The 18,089-nt window shown below is 40.2% G+C and overlaps 2 protein-coding genes across 2 annotated transcripts in view; one reads left to right on the top strand and one right to left on the bottom strand.

Annotated features, from left to right (window-relative positions):
• LOC127637326 (protein Wnt-5b-like) overlaps positions 1-18,089 on the top strand; it is a 94,830-nt gene that overhangs the window by 56,863 nt on the left and 19,878 nt on the right. The window lies entirely within an intron of this gene.
• Positions 265-3,071, bottom strand: LOC127637325 (F-box/LRR-repeat protein 14-like). The gene has a single exon (XM_052118334.1). The coding sequence runs from the start codon at positions 2,583-2,585 to the stop codon at positions 1,383-1,385; it is 1,203 nt and encodes a 400-aa protein (XP_051974294.1). The 5' UTR covers positions 2,586-3,071; the 3' UTR covers positions 265-1,382.

Raw genomic sequence — 18,089 nt, 5'->3', positions numbered from 1 at the left:
TTAAAGCACAAATATCATCCTCTAAAATGCAGATTTTTAAAATTCACTACAATACCTTGCAACCAACAAAATATACCCACACATTTTGGCACCTCTTGTCCTGTTGATAATACCATACCAACATTTAACTCTGATACCATCTAAACATTATGACATGCACCTGCTTTTAAAAGGGCACAAAACAACACTAACTGCATAAGCTTAGTGAAAAGAACCACAAGTTATTCCCCCACAAAAACAGTTTAACAAAATTCCACGCTGCTCTTTTTATTTATATAAATACCAACTTTAATGTTTTTTACTGTAAGAATATAAAACATTTTAATTCGGGATTCTTTTTTACAAATACATTTACAGTACAATAGAACACAGAAGCTTCTCAGCAGGACTCAATACATGTTGCAGGTCGATACATCATGTTACATATAAGGCCTGACACTCATTTTGCTTGTTACCCGAAAAAATATCGATTGCTCCTGGTTTTGACCATGTCCTTTATATGTAACATTGAATATTAATTTATTTAAAACGGACATATTGGTTTAATAACATGGCAGTTCCATGTGAAGCCTTGTGAAGAGGCAAACCAGGTATCAGTGTCTTGCAAACAGGGAACTCCGAGGTTTGGGTTTTTTTTCCCCCTGGGTCAAAATTCACTTCAATTTGAAGTACAACGCTCTGAATAACAGCCATTAATTAAACAATATCTGCTTACATAAGCATAAATATATCAGCAGAGGGGATCTCTAATTCAAAGCAGGAATTAAAGGCTTTCATGCCTGTAAAATTAAGCTAAAATCAAAATTAAGAGATTTGAAATATAAAAGCTTTAGTGTACAAACCCAGTATTTTCTTCTGTCTTTGCATAAGCTCGCATATTTTTGCTTGCGACTCCTTTTGTTGGCTATTTAAAGGGAAGGTAAATTAACAAAGGTTGTTTGAATCCATTCTTTCAGTCTTTTTTTTTTTGCTTTTCTCAAGCCAAAGACGAGATCATGGGGGAGGGGTTGTTTTTCTAGGCACAAATACGTATTCTTTTTAAGAATAACCAGATATAATAAATCTAACGAGGTAGCCAAAATATCGCGATACTTAGGGAGGAGGAGGTTTAATATTGCAATTTGTTAGGTGAAAACTTGTTTTAGTGTTTCTTACACTGGCCGGACTCTGTTGTTGTTAATAATAATAATATCTGAAACATATATCACATTCAGCGCTTGCTCGCCAACGCACAAGATTTATGGAGTTTGCTGTACTGAAATCCAACTAACTAATCATAAGAGGACGTATTTTATTTAAATAAAAGAAAAAAACTCTCCACCCACCCCCTCCTCCTCCATACCCCTCCCAAAATCCCCCTCCCTCCAGAATCTCACCGAGTTTCACCTCACTTTTTCACTTTCAGTCATCTGCCAAAGGCCCAGGTTCAAAACTTTAAGGCAGGGGAGCTGCGTGATTCTCTCCAGTCCCCTCTTAGTGATTTTCGTACATCCATACAGATCAATGCCGGTCAGTTGACTCAAGTGGTCGGCGATGAGCTCCAGTCCTTTGTCTGTAATCCGCACGCACTGGCCGATGTTTAGCGTCCTCATCTTGTGCATCTGGCGCACCATCCTGTTGATGCCATCGTCGCTGATGTGGCACGAGCACAGCGACAGCGACTTGAGCTGGTAAAGACCCTGCGCGATGTACGCCAGGCTCTGGTCGCCGATCTTATCGCAAAAAGACACGTCGAGTCCGGAGAGTCTCAGGGTCCCCATGGCGAGGTGCATGATGCCCGTGTCGCTGATGTTGTCGCACGAGCGCAGATTAAGGCTCCACAGACTCGTCATGTGCGAGAGGTGAATCATGCCGGCGTCCGAGATGCCCCCACAGAAACTCAGGTTGAGCACTTTGAGCTTTGTCAGGCCTTTAGAGATGTGCTTGAGGGACAGGTCCGTCAACTTCTGACAGTCCTGCAGGGTCATGTATTCCAGACAGAGGCAGCCCTCCGCCGCGCTTCGGGTCATGCCGGCCAAATGTCCGATCCCCACGTCCGACACATGCCGGCAGCTCCGCAGATTAAGACTCTTGAGTCTGTGCAACCCCCATGCAATGAGTAGCAAACCAGTATTGGTGATGTTGCTGCAGCCTCCCAGTTCCAGCACTTCCAAGTTTTTCAGATACTGGGCTATTCTGCCCAAACTGGAATCCGTGATCTGTTTGCAGAGGCTCAGATTGAGCACCCTCAGGGAAGGGATCTCCTGCACGAATGCGTGCCCCAGGCCGTTATCCGTCAAGTTATAGCAGCCGCTCAGATTCAAACTCTCGATGTTGGGCATCCCCTGGATCACGTAGCTGAGGCTGCGCCGCAGGCTGAGGATCTGCACCCGCCTGATGCCCCGCGCCTGCAGGCTTGGGAACAGGGATGGGTTCGCCCTCCTCAAATGCAGCTTGGCTTCCACCCCCCTCCACACAGACTTGTGGTAGGACGCGTCCCTCCACGCCGTGCACACTTGGGCCACCCTGCCTTTGTCCCTCACGTCCATGTAGCTGAAAATCATCGCTAAAATCTCCGGGAAGAGACACGAGATGTGCGTCTCCATCTTCCACGCGCGCGACTACGAAAATAAACGGCGGCAAACCCCCCCACCAACGGTCGGAATATAGTCCCCTCAGGAGAAAAAAAGGTATTTAAAAAAACCTTCGCTCGCTTTCTTTTCACATTTAACTGTGTAAATCGATGAACTCTACGTCCCACGTGATCCTTTCGGTGGCGCAGTTAGGATTCAAATGCAAAAAAGCCCCCAAAAAGAAGCTTGAATCCGATACAGACCGACAGCAAACGGAGGGGAAACGCTGGCAGTCAGGCAGCGCTGCTGGCCGTTTGGCGCTCCGATAATAGTCTTCGCTCGACCCGGGGATCCAGACGGTCGTACATTTTCAAAAGATGTCTAAAACTGACACAACACACAGGGGAAAGCAAATTCAGTCCGATTCAATCGTGTGTCTTCAAACCGCTATCAGTTAAAAGAGTGAGGTTTCGTTTTGCGTTTGTGCTCCGCTCGCACTCATTGCCAAGCCGAGGGGCTTCCTGCTGCCTTTGTCTGATCTTTTCAAACTGACTTGGCAGGGCCGCCAGCACAGAGCAGCTGTGGGGGGGAGGCGCACATATAAACCCGTTCAAACTCTACAAATTGTTAGAGAAGAGCCTGAAACTTCTAAATCAGCACCGCATAATGTGGTGATTGTGGTCTTTGTGTGTGTGTTCTGTTTTCCTTAAAACTCATTAAAGAATTTCTTATTGTCTGCGTTTGGTCTCCCCCTGTATGGAAATAACAGTGGTTTAGCCCAACTCAGCTGGAACAGTACGAATAGTTCCCCTAGAAACCAACTTCTTACAATTCAGTTCACTTTACACTTAACCCTTCAGCTGCCAGGTCAGATGGTGGTATTTTTTTGTATTTTTATATTCTTGCTGTTTGTATTTACTTTTTATTTTTCAGAGTAAAATTTCTTGTTAAAGTATAATTTAAAACTGAAAATTAAACTATGTGAATTTGTGTTTTGATCATAAACAGACAATAGAAAAAGCCTTCTGTGACATTCAAAATGTTGTGATAGTCAAATTTTAACATTAGATTTATTTATATAATTGATAATGATTTATTACATAATTGTTTCTCTGTACTTTGTCTTGATCTTTCTGAATATTTTATAATTATATTTAATTTATTTGTTATTCTAAGTCTAGTAGATTAATGTCAGGATTTTTTTTGTCTGTTGTATTAAATTGTTACATACTTAGTGTTATTTCTGTTACTGCCATTCACTTATCCTAAAAAATAACATTGTTCAATAAAACCCATACAAAAATACACATAATGTTAGCTTAATAACAGCTCTCTATAATAGACAAAAACAGTTAAACTTGTTGCCCTGCCAGTCTTACGTAAGGTCATTTTTATTCCACCTTTCGCATATTTCCCCGTCTTTGGGCCTCAGGCCCCCCTCTGTGGGCGCTTTGGCATTGTTAGCTGATATGACGGGAGCATTTGCACAAGGTACTGGAGTGTAGCAGAGAGACAGAAGGAAAGCAGCACACACACACACACACACGTTTGTGTTCACAAAAGAAAATGCAGCACAACACAACTGACAGCACAAGTCCAACGTTCCGCCCTCCCTAATCTGTCTCCGTCTGTCTGTCTCTGTCTATCTCACTTTCTGTCTCAAACCTTTCCCCTTGCTCAGCACATGTCACTCTCTCTCCCGCTCTTTCCTCTCTCTCTCTCTCTCTCTCTCTGTTCAATAAATGTCACTTTTCTCTTCCCCCTCCCCTCTCTATAATTGTGTAATAAACTAGCATTTCTATCCAGCATTATTACATTACTTCTGAAGCAGTGCAATCTTGTAGTTTCTAGCTTTTTGAAAGTCAACATGAAATCGAAATAGACCTTATTTTACTTTCTTAATACATGTTCCCGGTCTTATGCATGATTCATGAGTGCATGTTATTCAGAAGATTAAAAAATTATTTATAAATTTTAAATCAAAATGTAATAATTCTCAGTTTCTGAAACGGCTTTCCTTTTCAGCTGACTTCACCGATCTTTACCCTTTTATTTTTCAACCCCTCCCTTCAAGAACTTGGCTCCAGTACTGCCTGATCTCGTAAAAATTATGTGACTGTGATGTAATTTTTGCTAAATGTTATTACATGGTTCCTTATATGTAGGGGTGGGCGATATGACCAAAATCTTATACCACAATATGAGTAATTTTATTGTGTTTCTTAAATTCTCTCAGTCTCACATGAAGCCCTGCCCACTGTTAGATAAGCTATATCATAGATATTGTGATATACATGATATAGTCAAATGTCTTTCGATTTACACTTTATATTGTCCCTACGATATATATCATCATATTGCCCAGCCCTGATTATACATATTGTGGCAGTTCCCATGTCCACTGAGTGGTGCCAAAAGCAAGTTGAATTTTCTTCCAAACAGATGTGGTTTTGTTTAAATTCAACCAAACTGAGCTACCTACCCTAAACCTTAAACCTTTTCATGTGAAACGAGACATAATATACCCAATTGCTGAAGCAACCATGTTGTTTTGTCACTGACCATTTAAGCTACTGCAAAATCAGCTCCATAAGTTGAACTACTGCACAATTTGATCGTCCTTCAACAAGCTTATAAATGTAGTTTGTTATGTAATGCAAAAAATGATGTTGTCTAGTAATGCAAAAAATGATGCACGTCTAGTGTTCATTTCACCTGACAAACCATGTAAAAATCATTTTGCAAAAATATTGTTATAGTAACATGACTACATGAGACCAGATTACTCCATTGTGGTATGAAACACCCACTTTTCATGATCCCTATGATACATTCTAATTTTCTAATTGAATATAAGTTTTCACTCTGAAAAACGTTAGCTAATGTAAGCAAAATAAGTTATGAATGTTGTTTTCATGAGTTTCTTGGAGTTGAATTCGTGCGCTCATAGGTAGCTCCTGAGTTTATATGGTGGACAGATGAAGGGCTCTGAATGTGCACTGAGCCCCAATGCCCAGCGTGTAAGGAGGTGAGAGGTCTGTGACAGTGGCCCCTCTCCCTGGCTCCTCCAGCCGGCCTCACTGCCAGAGAGGAGGGCCGCTCCAGAACTGCACTGCTGTGAGTCAGAGACTCTCAAAGCAAGCCTGCAGAGCCAAAAGCAGGACTCAAGCTGCTCCTGGAAATAAGCAGAGAGGGAGGAGGGGATGAGTGATGGTGAGAGAGAATGCGAGAGAAAAGGGAAGGGAGGGGCTTGATTTAGAAAGCAAGTGAAACCTAACAATTAAAAAAGCATGCACTCACCACAGAGAGAAGGAACTATTAACTTTACAGTTTATGATCACTCAGGATAAATTGAACCAAGTGAAAGAACCTTGCAAACTCCCAATAGACTAAAGTAAAAAAAAGAAACAGCAGAGCAACAAAGGAAAGTGAAAATGAAGCTGAGAGATGTGAGAACTGGAAGGACAAGTGTTACATGCAAATGCGAAGGTGTTGGACCTTGCAAAAAAATAAATAATAATAATCTGTCATGTGATTTGATGTGCTGATTCAGGGGAGGGAGATAATTGGATAATTGCAAGCCACAGAACTGTGCTGATAACTGCGCTTGGGGCACCCGTTTCCTAGGAGACGTAGGCATGTGTCAACATGCTGTTGAAAGCTGACACCTCATGAATAGATTTTAGGCTACTTTGTAGTTTCTCTCTCTCCGCCTTCACGGATTCGTATATGACTCCAATCAGCTTTTTTGTTTTGCAAGCAGTGGCAGTTTGAGGAAAGATTTTGGCTGCTGTAACTCGAACAAACCGCACATATATCCAACCAGCTGAATGGGCTTTTCATGAAATCAGACAACAGTTGCTTCAACAGCAGGGCAAACCACATTACTCTATTCAAATCAGGTTGGATCTCACTAGGAGTTGCAATCCGTTGGAGTACAACAGGGGAAACACTAGGAAGTCGATGCTCTCTGTTTGTCTGTAAAAAAACATGCAATGATTTAATACTAGTCTTGCGTAACTACGAAACCTACTGTTGCACTTGTGTACACAGTAGTGTGACAATAAAGTGATATGATTTGATTTGTAATAATCAAACATCCACGGTGACTTACAATGCATTCAAAGTATATTTTATCATATTTTATCAGTAGGCGCGTTCCTTGGGAAACAAACCCATGACTTTGGTGTTTCTAGCTCAATGCATTACCAGTTTAGAATTCTATCTTTAAAATACTAACAATCTATAATAACAATTCCCTTATGTTTTCCAAATAACATAGGGAAACATTTAATGATGGGACACTCGAGTTTACACAAGGTTATTCAAAAGAGTTAACATGGTCAAACTTGACTGTGGCAACATTTTAGCAAAATTATGTTATGTGTTTCCTTGCGGCAGTTCCGATGTGAAATGTCCACTGGGTGGTGATAAAAGTGAGTTGCATTTTCTCCAAAACAGATGAGGTTTTTAAGTCTGTATCAAGTTGTAAATCACGAAACCGACCTCCCTACCCTAAACCTTCGACCCAAACCTAACCTATAGTGTCATAAAAGCAAATGTGGCATGAAAAACACAATTGCTGAGCTACCAGGTAATTTTGTGGTGCTTCTTTGACACTTTCGGCTCATGTGACAATGTGCATGCTCTTAAGGACTCATAACCCAATCCTTTGCATCACAAGTGCAACACTTTATTAGTTGAGCTACTGCACAATTCGATCGCTCACAAACATTATTTTATATTAAATTTTGGCAATGTAGGTATAGTAACGGGATTCTTTGAGACCAGGTTTGGCAAATTTACATACGTTTAATAAGTGACCTATTTAATACTACAGAAGCTTAAATATTTCAGATTGTGTCATTATATATCTTTGTTTTAAGTCCCAAAACATTGTTTATTTCCAGGTTTAAAAGTAAAAAGGCTTGGAGATGGAAGTTATTGCACTTTGTCTAAAGTTCCATGCATTTTAAAAGGTACATGTGATTTGCTCAGACAGATCAAAAAGTGTAATCATCTAATAAAAAGGCACTTATATATATATTTGTACCCCACTGTATTGTAAGTTTCACCCTATTACCCCTTCTTTTTCTTATCTTCTGTTTTGTTTCATGTCTTTCCTTCTCCTTCTCTTTCTCTGTCTCTCTTTTTCTTTCTCTCTCTCTCTCTCTCTCTCTCTCTCTCTCTCCCCTCTGTGTCTTTGTATGCCTGGAGCCCACATCCAGGTGAGGCCCCTCCAGAGAGTAATTACAACCTGAAACAGAGATCAGAGCCCCACGGCATTCACCATCAAAGCAGTCACAGGGAACAGTCCCAGCTAATGTGGTGAAGGAGAGAGACATTGACAGAGCAGAAAGCAATGGGTTCAAAACACACGCACATATACCAAATAAACGCATAACTCAACCTCTCTCTTATAGCATGACCGACAATAACAGGCCATTTGCCCACACAATGGTCACTTTGCTCACCTGGGACCTTCAGAAGACAAAAACAGAAAAAGAGAGAGGGCCAAACAGAAAGAGAAGAAGAGGGAGAGAGATGACTGAATTAGTGTGCAGCATGTCTGGGCCTGGAGAGAGGGAGGGACCAAGAACACATTGAAAAGTGTTCTGCAAACAACTGTGTGACTCAAGGGCAGGTTTTGGCTGCAGAATTTACACACACCAGCCACCCAGCTAGTAAAGCCAACAGTATCAGTGGTTTTGAGACTTAGTATCAGCAGATGCCATATCCAACAACCACATGGAGAAGTTGTTTAATTTTCTTTGTTAAAATACTTTCTCCTATACCAGCTTAATATGCAGAGTCAACTGTAAGCCTTTCGTTTAAACACACTGTTGCACTGTTTGTTTGACAGTGCAACAGTCACTGTCAAACAAACAGTGATAATGTGATAATATAGTTTCCTAACCATATCAAAGTTACATCCAATATTATATAACAACTACTTGCTATGACGAGGCATTGCCGGTTAACCATGCAAGCAAATCTATCGCATAAAATCATTTAAGACACATATGTCAACACATATAATGTTTATGTCTTGTGGCTATATTTTTGAATCAGTGGGTATTTTAACATTTATGGACTGGCCCGATTCGGGTTTCTCCAATATTTTGGAGAGGCAAGTCGAAATTAGTATTTTATGGTAAACAAGATCATTCCGCAAATGCTGTGGATTGATCTCAACTTGTACTGAAACTGGAATATTCCTTTAAACTAATTGTCAATTTCACTAATTAGAAATAAAAATCAAAAAGTATGAACTGAAAATATATTCTAATGTGTGATCTACAGTTTAAATAATATATATATATATATATATATATATATATATATATATATATATAATATATATATAAGAATATAAGACATGGTTTCACTTGAAGCTGAAGTTTGCAATGTCTGCACTCTTAGCGTCATCAAACGAAATTGCAAAGACTGTTTTCAAACCTGTTTTATTGGTCAAATCAGCAGATAGCCCCACCCCAAACTCACACTGTTGGTTAATCCAATATTGTTGTGCTAATCGTGATGCTCAAACAAACAGTGCAATGTTTTGATTGTGAGTGACCTCACTTCCCAAGACAAACACGCCCCATAGTATAATCCCACCCTTGACCCTGATTGACAGGTTTCAGTGTAAGGCATCAATGGAAATACTAAGGGAATTAGTATTCCATTTGAGTTTTGGGTGGCTACATACGCGACGCTGAGAAAGTGAAAAAGCAGACATGGTAATTGAAATTGCTATTTAAATATGACAGGGCCAAAACTCGTAAGATATGGGAAACACAGTTGCAAACGGACTTTGCTTTTCCATTTGAAATCTGGCAGTCACTGTGCGTTCGCTTAAACGAAAATGCAAACGGTAATGCGCGATTTGCAATTGCGTTTGGATTATGTCACATTTTATGCGTCCAAAATTGAAAACACAATTGCAAATACAATTTGTAATTCCTTTTGAATAATGTCCGGAAAATCATTCCATAACTACTACTGATATTTTGTGATGTCATTGGCTGTAGTGAAAGTCATATGAATTCAAACAAGTGCAGATGCACGATATAATATGAATTATCCAAATTTAGAAAAGTCGTACGAATCCTGGCGATTTCACTGTGAGACTGAAATCATTCAAAGTGATATATGTGGTGTATATGTGAAGAAAATCTAACACTGACTGCCACACCTCCAAAAAAACACCATGCCTACTGTGAAGTTTGCTGGCGATAACATCATGCTGTAGGGCTGTTTTTTCATCAGCAGCTACTGGGCATCTTATTCTCCTTGTAAAATGCAAGGAACGGGTTGTGCGAAATACAGAGAAATATTGCAAAAAAGCTTGTTTCAATGTGCAAAATAATAAAAATAATAATCAATAGAAATGGTGAATGACTTAAAGTTGTCTCTACATATTATGCTGGGATGTTAGAAAATCCTTTAACACTAGAAAAATGACAACCACAGAAAGAATATTTTCTAACATAAAATATTGTTACATTTATTTTTTGTTTTATTTTCATTTATTAAATTTTCAATGCTTTGAAATAGACATGTAAAAAAACTAATTCTATTTAGGATTTTTCAATTTAGGTCAATATCACCATTGTTGATCTTGAAGAAGAAAGTCAAGCTGTTTCTCTCTGTGCTGGGACTCACAGACAGCTGTATGCTGACAGAGCAGCAGTGCTGCCCTCATAATAACAATAATGAAAACCTAAATAACTGAAACATTCTCGCAAAAATGCATTGTTTGCAGTTGAATTAAACATTACAAGAAGGCGTAATGTGTTCGAGAGGAAAAAGAAAGTTCCAAACATAAAGGATAGAAGATGCAAAACTTAAAATAGAGGATTAGAATGCCACCGTTTTTTCATTGTTGTGCGTCTGGTCTGTCTCTTTCTCTTCCTGTATGATCCCTTTGCCCCCACCCCGTTCCTGTGCCTCTCATCTCATCCACTTCAGCAAAGTGGGCTGCGCTCACATCCCGAGGGGTTGATCCGATACAGGTCAGGTTAATCAATCCAGTAGGAGTAAGAGGCAGCGCTGGGACTTTTAATCAGGGCGAGACGACGGAAACTCCGACCTCTCCACCCTGTTTGTATGTGTGGTCACGTTTAAAGACTTGCCCTCTTTCCTCTCCCTCACACACACACACTCTCTCTCCCACTCTCTCCCCCTCTCATTCTCTCTCTGCATGTGTGCTCATGTATAAGCAGCACATTGCATTTATGTACCTTCATGCATTCACATTGTGGCTTATGCACTTATTACCTGTACTCTATTCCATTGTGAGTCTGCAGTCATGGATGGACGGACAGACAGAGAGATAGATAGATAGATAGTGTGATAAAACATCTTCCCACCGCAGGGCCTGCTGTGTTTCTGAGGCCTTCAGTCTGTGGACCCTGGATGGTGAGTGGGAGGCAGGGGAGAGGGAAGAGTAGTGGAGGAGGGTGGTAGGGAATGAAAGGGGCTCTCCAGGGCAGTGCAGGAGGACTGATGGGCATCCAGCCGTCTGTCAGCATGCCAGGACTGAAGCGGGCACTGAGCCCAAGCTGGCGGCAGCCTCCAAGCTGCCTGGGGACAGAGTGAGCCCCCACATCTTCTGCTGAGATAAGAGTAAAATAAATATACACAGAGACAGAGAGAGAACGAAAAGGAAAAGAATGCAGCAAAATACTTGGATGAAACTGACCTGTATCCTCCGATGCATCATATTTAATGCAGGTCATAGGATCAAAGCCATACATTGACTCGCCTTTTAGTTGGCTAGCTGTTTACCATTTAGTTCATGCCTTTTCAACCAATGCAACTGACTCAAATTGTAGCCACTGGAGAATTCCAGGGTTAAGTGCATCACTCAAAGGCAAAGACGTGATTAAGCTGGATCGTGGTTGCAGTCACTTGTAAACACTTCCTAATCACTTTTCATAAGCAATCTTTTGATTAGTTAGATGAAACAAAATTTTTAGGACACCTATTATAATCTATAATATTTCAAATGTATAGTTCACCCAAAATTATAATTTTAAGAAGAGGTGTTTTGGTCCATACAACTTGTCAATGGGGGCAAAATCTTTGAAGCACCAAAAAGGACGTAAAGGCATCCTAAATGTAATCCATGCGACTCGAGTGGTTTAATCCATGTCTTCTGAAGCAATACGTTCACCTGGGGAAGAAACAAATAAAAATGTAAGTCCTTATATTCATGGGTAGAAATTGGGTGTGGTGGGTACCTCTGTCACTCTTACTAGCCACTTTGGCAGGTGACATTTCTAGGGCTTTTCCCTGCGGCAGGCCGCCAAAGCAAATTCATTTATGTTCAGAGCTTTATCAGCACTAAAATTTATTCTCGTCTGAAACGTAGGTGAGTCTTTTGCACGGTGCAATTGAAATCTGGTTTTCGTGTGGCGCAAGCCATAACAGATCCACTCGTGCAAGTGATCAGCTCTACGCTATCCCATCTCTGGAACATGCACGTCAACCCAGGCTTCCTTAATGATCCACACTTTATCATGTGTTCCAGAGACAGGATAGGGCAGAGCTGATCACATACTAGATTCAACAAGGTGTTTTTTGATATTGCAGCGCAGATCACAAAACCTATGCAACCCCATAGGACATTTACACAGAATGTTCTACATCATAGTGCTTTGAAGGAAGTCAAACATCTCAAATGGCTAGACATCCTCAACATTGTACACAGCACTGATGAGTAAAAGCGGGAAACAACACTGTGGAATGTACCAAAATAAATTACAAGATGTTTCAGACTACATTGCCTACATTGACCAAACCACAGTGAAGAGAAGCCATCACTGGTCCTATGTGGTAAAGTGGTGTAAATCTGGACTTACAAAATATCTGAAGATAAACCAAAAAATTTCATGTAAACAAAATTTTCTTGTGTTGTCTGTTTTTATAATGAGCTGATTATTCATGCAAACACATTCAGTGTTCATTTCAATTTGCTTTTCCTGGAAGAACTTGATGACACAAACTCCAACAGTGCCATCAAATCATCATATCACCCTCTGGACAACCCCACAAATCAATAATATGTGTTGTGTGCCCTGTCACCTTGGGAGAACTGAACCCAGACCTGTCCTGTGCCATTGAGGAGTAGCTGTCAGTGTGTCCCCTCTTTACATCATTTCCCACCCCCACTGCCCAATGAGGAACATGGTAGACACATGGTCTCTCCAACAGCCACAGGCCCCCGACTGCTGCGACCATTTATTTATTAGAGAATAAAGTAGCTCTAACCAGCCCCTGTGCTTTTATAGCTGGATCCCTGCTGGTTCTCCACACTACACCAAGTCCTATCAGACTCCTTACTGGGAACAAATTGACGGAAAGGAAGGAGAAGAGAGAGCGAGAGAATGAGAGGGGGCTGTGTGCGTCATAGAAGAGAGGGAGTGACTGATGTGTGGCCAGTTTGGCCTTTGTCTGATTTCCTGAGCAGTCAGTGTAGAAAGCCATATGGGCTGGAAGGAGAAAGAAACAGAGAGAGAGAGAGACATGCGTTCACTTTCACAACGAGAGCTGCTTGCATGAGTCATCTTATTCCAGCAAATGTTGTGGCAAAGAGAGTGGAAGAGGTTGAGGGGTAGACACAGGTACAGAATACAGTTGTGGCCAAAAATATTGGCACCCTTGGTAAATATGAGCGAAGAAAGCTGTAAAAAATATGTATTTATCCTTTTGATCTTTCATTCAAAATATTCACAAAAATCTCATAATTAAATATATTTCTCCAAAACATATTTGTCACAATTATTGGATCGCAGCTGTAGAATTGCAAAAATTAGTTGGTTCTTGGGGTCGGAAAGTCTACAAAACTACAATCAGATGTCACCTACATCACAACAAGATGTTTGGGAGGGTTTCAAGAAAAATGCCTCTGCTCTCATCCAACAACAAATTCAAGCGTCTTCAGTTTGCGAGACACTACTGGAACTTAAAACGGGACTGGGTTCTGTGGTCAGATAAAACAAAAATATAGCTTTTTGGCAGCAAACACCAGAGATGGGTTTGAAACACACACAGAGAGGTAGCCATATGGAAAAGTACATCATGGCCATGGTTGAATATGGTGGTGGATCTTTAATGTTGTGGGGCTGTTTTTATGCCAAAGGTCCTGGACATCTTGTTTGGATACATGGCATCATGGACTCTATCATATACCAACAGATAAAAAAATTAAAACCTGACTGCCTCAGCCAGAAAGCTTAAAATGGGCCCTGGTTGGATCTTCCAACAAGACAGTGATCCAAAACCCCAAAATGGTTCACTGACCACAAAATCAAAGTTCTACCATGGCCATCCCAGTCTCCTGACCTGAATCTCATTGAAAACCTGTGGAATGAACTGAAGAGGAGAGTCCACCATGTGGACCTCAGAATTTGAAGGATCTGGAGAGATTCTGTATGGACGAAAGATCACTTGCTATGTGTTCTCCAACCTCATGCATTATTTGAGATGTCTCAGAGCTGTTATATTGACAAAGAGAGGTAGCACAAAGTATTGAATAAAAGGGTGCCAATAATTGCGTCACACGTGTATTTGACAAAAATATTTGTTATATGATAAAACTTGTTTTCGTGTTTGCAATTGTTTGATATCCATTAGAGTATATATATATATTATTTTTCTTTGAAAATTTTGAATGAAAGATCAAAAGTATAAACAATAAAGGCATATTTTTTCACAGCCTTCTTTGCTCATATTTACCAAGGGTGAAAATATTTTTGGTGACAACTGTAGCTACGATAGAGTCCTGTGGTCACATTCACACTGCAAAGTTTTGTGAGTGACAACCTTATTTAATTGCTGTAATGAATCCCCAAAAATTTTATTAGAGTTTTCCCAAAATCCCTAAACAAAATAGCCAAAATTATGAAATGTAACTTCCTAGAGCTTTTAAGCTACATCCAACAGACCTGGTACAGACCTTTAGAATGTTCAGACTCTGTGTGCTTTGTCTTTTCTAACTGATCAGGCTTACAGGTTCCCAGTAGCAAGAGATCAGAAATCCCATAAACTTACATTGACAGAATGTTATAATGGTCCTAGTAATGTCACATTCCAACTGTAAAAGATTCTAAAGTATCTATCAATCTGTCTATCACACTTTCTTTTTATTCATCTACCTATCGTTCTTTTTTCCCATCCATAAATTCATCTATCTATCTATCTATCTATCTATCTATCTATCTATCTATCTATCTATCTATCTATCTATCTATCTATCTATCTATCTATCTGTCTATCTGTCTGTCTGTCTGTCTGTCTGTCTGTAACGCTTTCTTTCTATCTGTCACACTTTTGTCTGTCTGTCAATCACACTTTCCTATCTATCTGTCTGTCTGTCTGTCTGTCTGTAACACTTTCTTTCTATCTGTCACACTTTCTTGTCTGTCTGTCAATCACACTTTCCTATCTATCTATCTATCTGTCTGTCTGTCTGTCTGTCTGACTGTCTGTCTGTAACACTTTCTTTCTATCTATCACACTTTCTTGTCTGTCTGTCAATCACACTTTCCTATCTATCTATCTATCTATCTATCTATCTATCTATCTATCTATCTATCTATCTATCTATCTATCTATCTATCTATCTAGCTATCTATCTATCTAGCTGTCTATCTATCTATCTATCTATCCGCCTTGCAGCTGTCTAAAAGAGAGTGGTGTCATTGCATTCAAAACTGTATGGATTCTGTACACATTACATGTATTCAATGAAAATGTGGTTGTCATTACCTGAATTGTCAGGAGTGAATTTGGTTATCACTTCCGTAAATAACCGAACTGTGTTATTTAGCACTCAGTAACAGGTATGAATAACAGACAAGAGGGAGAGTGATATGTAGAAAGCATGAAACATCTGAGAGGCAGCTGTTGGATAAGAAAAAATAATTAAAACCAGAAGAGAGAGATATATGTGCTTTAAGTACTGTGTAAACTTTGACACCATTGTAAATATCTTGCCAGTTAAGCTTTGGTTCTGGTGTATTCTCACATTGAGGGACAAGGCGTAAGACAGTATCAAAGAAATGACCTGTTAGTCCGAAATGATGGGCAAAAAATTTACATTGTTGATTTTAAGCAAGATTGTGGAATGGACTAAAATGATGTAATCTCATGAGCACACAGTGGAAAATATCTCAGACTGAAGAAAGAAAATCAACATGGGGTGGGAAGGATGGAGTTGACAGTAAAGAAGAGAGAGAGCAGAAGTGTTGAGATGCATTGTGTATTTCAGTGTGTGTGTTTGTGTGTGCGGCCCACGTCTTTGATTTGGAAGTCTGTCTGCTATCTGGGTTAGTCGCAGACAGCCTTACTGAGAGACTCTGCAGTTTTAATGAAATACAGCAGGCTGCTCGCTTAGACACCTCAGCATGCTGATCTGTGAGGCCTCCCTCACCATTGATCTCGCAGTGGCTGATTCAAAGCACCCCGGGAAACACAGCTGGACGGGTTAACTCCACCCCCAGCACGTGTAGAGCTCCTTTCAGCTGCCCCTCCTAAATTTCCACCCTTCTCTTAACCACATGGCGGAATTGATGTGTATGTGTAGAAAGAGGGGGCATTTACCGTATGTGTGACTCAACGGGAAGCGCAGTGTTTTACAGACTTGTGAACACTTTGGTTATTATTAGTGCTATAAGTTCACAGCCAGAAAGCTGTTGCACATATGAATGTTTGATGATTTGTGTTTAATGGCAACATGAAAGGCCATTCGAAACCCATTTTACCTTTTAGAATGTGACATATTTCTAAGATCATTTTTGCAGATTTGTGTTTTTGTTTTGTTTTTACTGTTGGAAATTGATGGATGGATATTTTTTCACACTCTTCAGTACTGAACAAAATAAGAATGTTTATTTGTAATCGATATTTCTTTCACATTCTTCACCATCATTGATTTATTTTTTCACTGTGTTCAAAGCAATGCGTTCATTTAGTTTCAAAAAATTATCATTTTTAAATTTGTTTTGCTATGTTTATGCCTCTCATGCACACTAGAATGGCATTTTCCTCTACCAAAAATGACAAAATGCTCTCCATAACCACATACAATGATGTTAGGAATCTAAAAACGGACATGGTTCCAAAAGTTAATGTAACCTGAAACAACCATATTTTGCTGAATTTTTGACAAACATTATCTCCCATCAGACATTTTTGCATCAATTCAAGCATGAACACATTTTGCTCTTGTGCTACTAAGAGCTTGTTGCACTCCTATGAGCTCCTATGTGTCCATATGTTCAACAAAAATTCTGGCTTCGAACACTGGGGGCAGTAGTTTGAATTTCGGTAAGCACAAACCAATTTCAGCAGCAGACCTACTTGACCTACTGTTGCGGAATTCACAGTGTGATCAGTTTGCTTAGGAGGCTCAAAGGTCAGAAATAAAGTGGGTCAAAAAAATACCCTCGTAATGAATATTTCTGTTTTTTATTATTATTTTTTCATAGCATCTGATGTAGTTCTTAAAATTCTATTCTAAGCCTTTTTATACACTTTAAATAGTTTAATAAGTATTTGGGGGCCTGGGTAGCTCAGTGAGTAAAGACTCGGACTACCACCCCTGGAGACACGAGTTCGAATCCAGGACGTGCTGAGTCAGGCTCCTAAGCAACCAAATTGGCCTGGTTGCTAGGGAGGGTAGAGTCACATGGGGTAACCTCCTCGTGGTCGCTATAATGTGGTTCTTGCTCTCTATGGGGCGCGTGGTGAGTTGTGTGTGGATGCTGAAGAGAATAGCGTGAGGCCTCCACACATGCTATGTCTCCGCGGTAATGCACTCAACAAGCCACGTGATGAGATGCACGGATTGACTGTCTCAGATGCGGAGGCGACTGAGATTCATCCTCCACCACCCGGATTGAGGCAAGTCACTACGCCACCACGAGGACTTAGAGTGCATTGGGAATTGGGCATTCCCAATTGGCGAGAAAAGGGGGAGAGAACAAATTGAAGTATTTGAATAAAATATGGATATTTTTGTACATGTTTGTGGGGAAATTGCCCTCATAAACAAAAAATGCCTCTGAAATCAAGTACAGGGGGCAGTTATTGACACTGGAGGTACTACAAGTTACTAACATTTTGGAACAGCTTTTGTGCCAAGAGCATGCCTATGATCCCTTCATAGGCAGCTCACAAGGATTTGGAAGCATATACACATGTGATTGTAGGGGAGGAGTTCAAAAATAATCAAAATCAATGTTGTTTCAGAGGCGTAGCAATTTATTACATTGTGATGAAAGATTACGAAGATAAACAAGTTTCTTTTCTTTGTCATAGTGTGAATCATTCACAATAAAACCAGGAATGAGTATTAAGAAAGTATATAGTGTCCATCGTGATTTCATGTTGACTTTATGAGCTTTTCTTCATTATTTTGTGTTCTTGTTGATCCTTGTGTGCATTGTGTGAGGGAGAGAAAGGGAGATCCATTAAACTGTGTCACAGATTGGTTTGATTAGCGGCTGTTTTTCATGCTAGTTGGGA

This window comes from Xyrauchen texanus, chromosome 45 (assembly GCF_025860055.1).
Source record: "Xyrauchen texanus isolate HMW12.3.18 chromosome 45, RBS_HiC_50CHRs, whole genome shotgun sequence".
In the NCBI taxonomy this organism is placed as follows: Eukaryota; Metazoa; Chordata; class Actinopteri; order Cypriniformes; family Catostomidae; genus Xyrauchen; species Xyrauchen texanus.
Note: the sequence above shows the minus strand (reverse complement) of the source record. Positions and strands in the feature narration are given on the sequence as shown.

What these genes read in the sequence shown, in the direction of transcription:
- LOC127637325 (XM_052118334.1), bottom strand. Translation starts at nt 2,585, where the DNA reads ATGGAGACGCACATCTCGTGTCTCTTCCCGGAGATTTTAGCGATGATT.